This window comes from Pterocles gutturalis, unplaced genomic scaffold (genome assembly GCF_000699245.1).
Source record: "Pterocles gutturalis isolate BGI_N339 unplaced genomic scaffold, ASM69924v1 scaffold22505, whole genome shotgun sequence".
Taxonomy (NCBI): Eukaryota; Metazoa; Chordata; class Aves; order Pterocliformes; family Pteroclidae; genus Pterocles; species Pterocles gutturalis.
The window spans coordinates 45,208-46,947 of NW_010144246.1; the positions used below are offsets into that span (position 1 = coordinate 45,208).

The following is a 1,740-nucleotide window of genomic DNA, read 5'->3' on the forward strand; positions in this document are numbered from 1 at the left end:
TGTGCCTCCAGCAGGAGCCCACAGAGCTGCCAGAGCACCCTGCGACCCAGCTGTCCACGGCCACACCGCCCAGGGGGTCCTGCACGGGGCCAGGGGGCTGCCAGAGCCAGCCAGCTGTGTAGCAGGGGATGTGCCGGGAGCTTGCTGAACTGTGGGAATGCCATAAGAAGCTCAGAAACAATTTCAGTTTTGTTTCCAGGACTGCACCACCAGCAAGCCGGGGTGGGAGGCAGCGCAGGAAGAGCAGAGCCAGCATTCGGTTTCCCTGGCTGGGCGGGCAGCTGGCATCCCTGAAGCCAGCACAGATAAATGCTTCTCCTGTTAGCGGCAATGCAAAGGGCTTTTCACAATGAAAGCAACCAAATGAAAAATAATCAACAGCAGAGCATACATAAAGAATGCCTGACATTCCAATCAGTGCCTGTGTATGTGCAGCCAGTACTAAACCTTGCCAGCTGCCACGGATAAAGCTGTAGGTAGATAAGAAAATTCAACTAAACAGTAGTATATGCTGCATATTTCTTATGATAGCTGTAGAGAAATCAAAGCATAACTGAGGAATTTTTCTTTAAGCAAAATCTGACATCTTTACAATGGTGATGAGCAAATGCATGTATAGATCTGTATGTGTATCTCATCTGATTAAAGACCATGCATCTACCTTCCTCAACCCCTGCCCAAATGAGGAATTTACCATGCAAACCAAAGGGCACTTTCCTTCCCAGCCACATGCTGCTTGGCTAGAAAAACTTACAGGTAGCACTAACCTTTAGCTTGTCATAGCGCTCACTTAAAGCGGCCACCTGATGGTCACGGTGTCGTCCAACCAGTTTACACAAGGCACAGATTAACTGGTCATCGGTCACACAGTACATGTTAACTTTCTCATCCTCATGCTCCAAGCACATTAATCCTCTGATGTGAGAGTCTGGGATGGGCTCGATGAGCCGGTGGCCGGTGAACGGCTTCTTGTTGGGGTGAGTGGCTTTAAGGCACTCCTCACAGTAGGACACCTCACAGGTAACACAGGTTTTCACTGCCTCCTGGGCAGGGTCCTGGTCGCAGAACTGGCAGAGGACCTTCTCGCAAGACGACATGCTGTTGCTATCGAACGCCCGCTCCCGGCGGGTCTCGCTGGGGGAATTGGGCCCGCTGACCGAGGCTTTCTGAAACCTGTCGATGATGTTCTGCAGGGTGACGTTGCGCTTGAGCCCGTCTAGACCGCGCTGGCTGAGGGTGATGACATAGCGGCAGGTGGGGCACTGGAAGGCGGTGATAGACTCCACGGGCTCGTTGGTGGCGCAGTGGGAGACCAGGATGCGGTGCGCGCAGTTGAAGCAGAGGCTGTGAGCGCAAGGCAGCAGCAGCGGGTCTTCAAACAGCTCCAGACAGATAGGGCAGGTCAGTTCCGACTCCAGTGTTTCCATCTTCAGGCAAAGCTTTCTTGTGGCGTCAGCGAAATCCAGGGAAGCTGATCAGCTATCTGGAAACACACGTAAAATTTGATTAGGCATGAGAGGACATTAGGGGTCAGCCGTGGGGGGTTGTCAACTTTCGCCACTGCTCCCGGGGCTATCAACCCACCATGCCAGGTGGGAGAGCAATCTAAAGTTTTGAACCTGCACATGCACACATCAAGGTATTTAAAACTGGACTGCTTTATTTCTTTTCTTGCCTGTGTTCACTTAAGAATGCAAAATAAAAGCTCCTTCTTCATTTCTTTCTCTTTTCCTTTCTCCC

At 51.7% G+C, this 1,740-nt stretch overlaps 1 protein-coding gene across 1 annotated transcript; it reads right to left on the bottom strand.

Moving 5' to 3' along the window:
- Positions 1 to 754: 754 nt before the first annotated feature.
- Positions 755 to 1,478, bottom strand: LOC104470209 (E3 ubiquitin-protein ligase Midline-1; the record flags this gene model as incomplete). The annotated part of the gene is made up of 1 exon (XM_010085048.1): positions 755 to 1,478. A coding segment is annotated over exon 1 (673 nt), but the record flags the coding sequence as incomplete, so codon positions are not given.
- Positions 1,479 to 1,740: the final 262 nt, after the last annotated feature.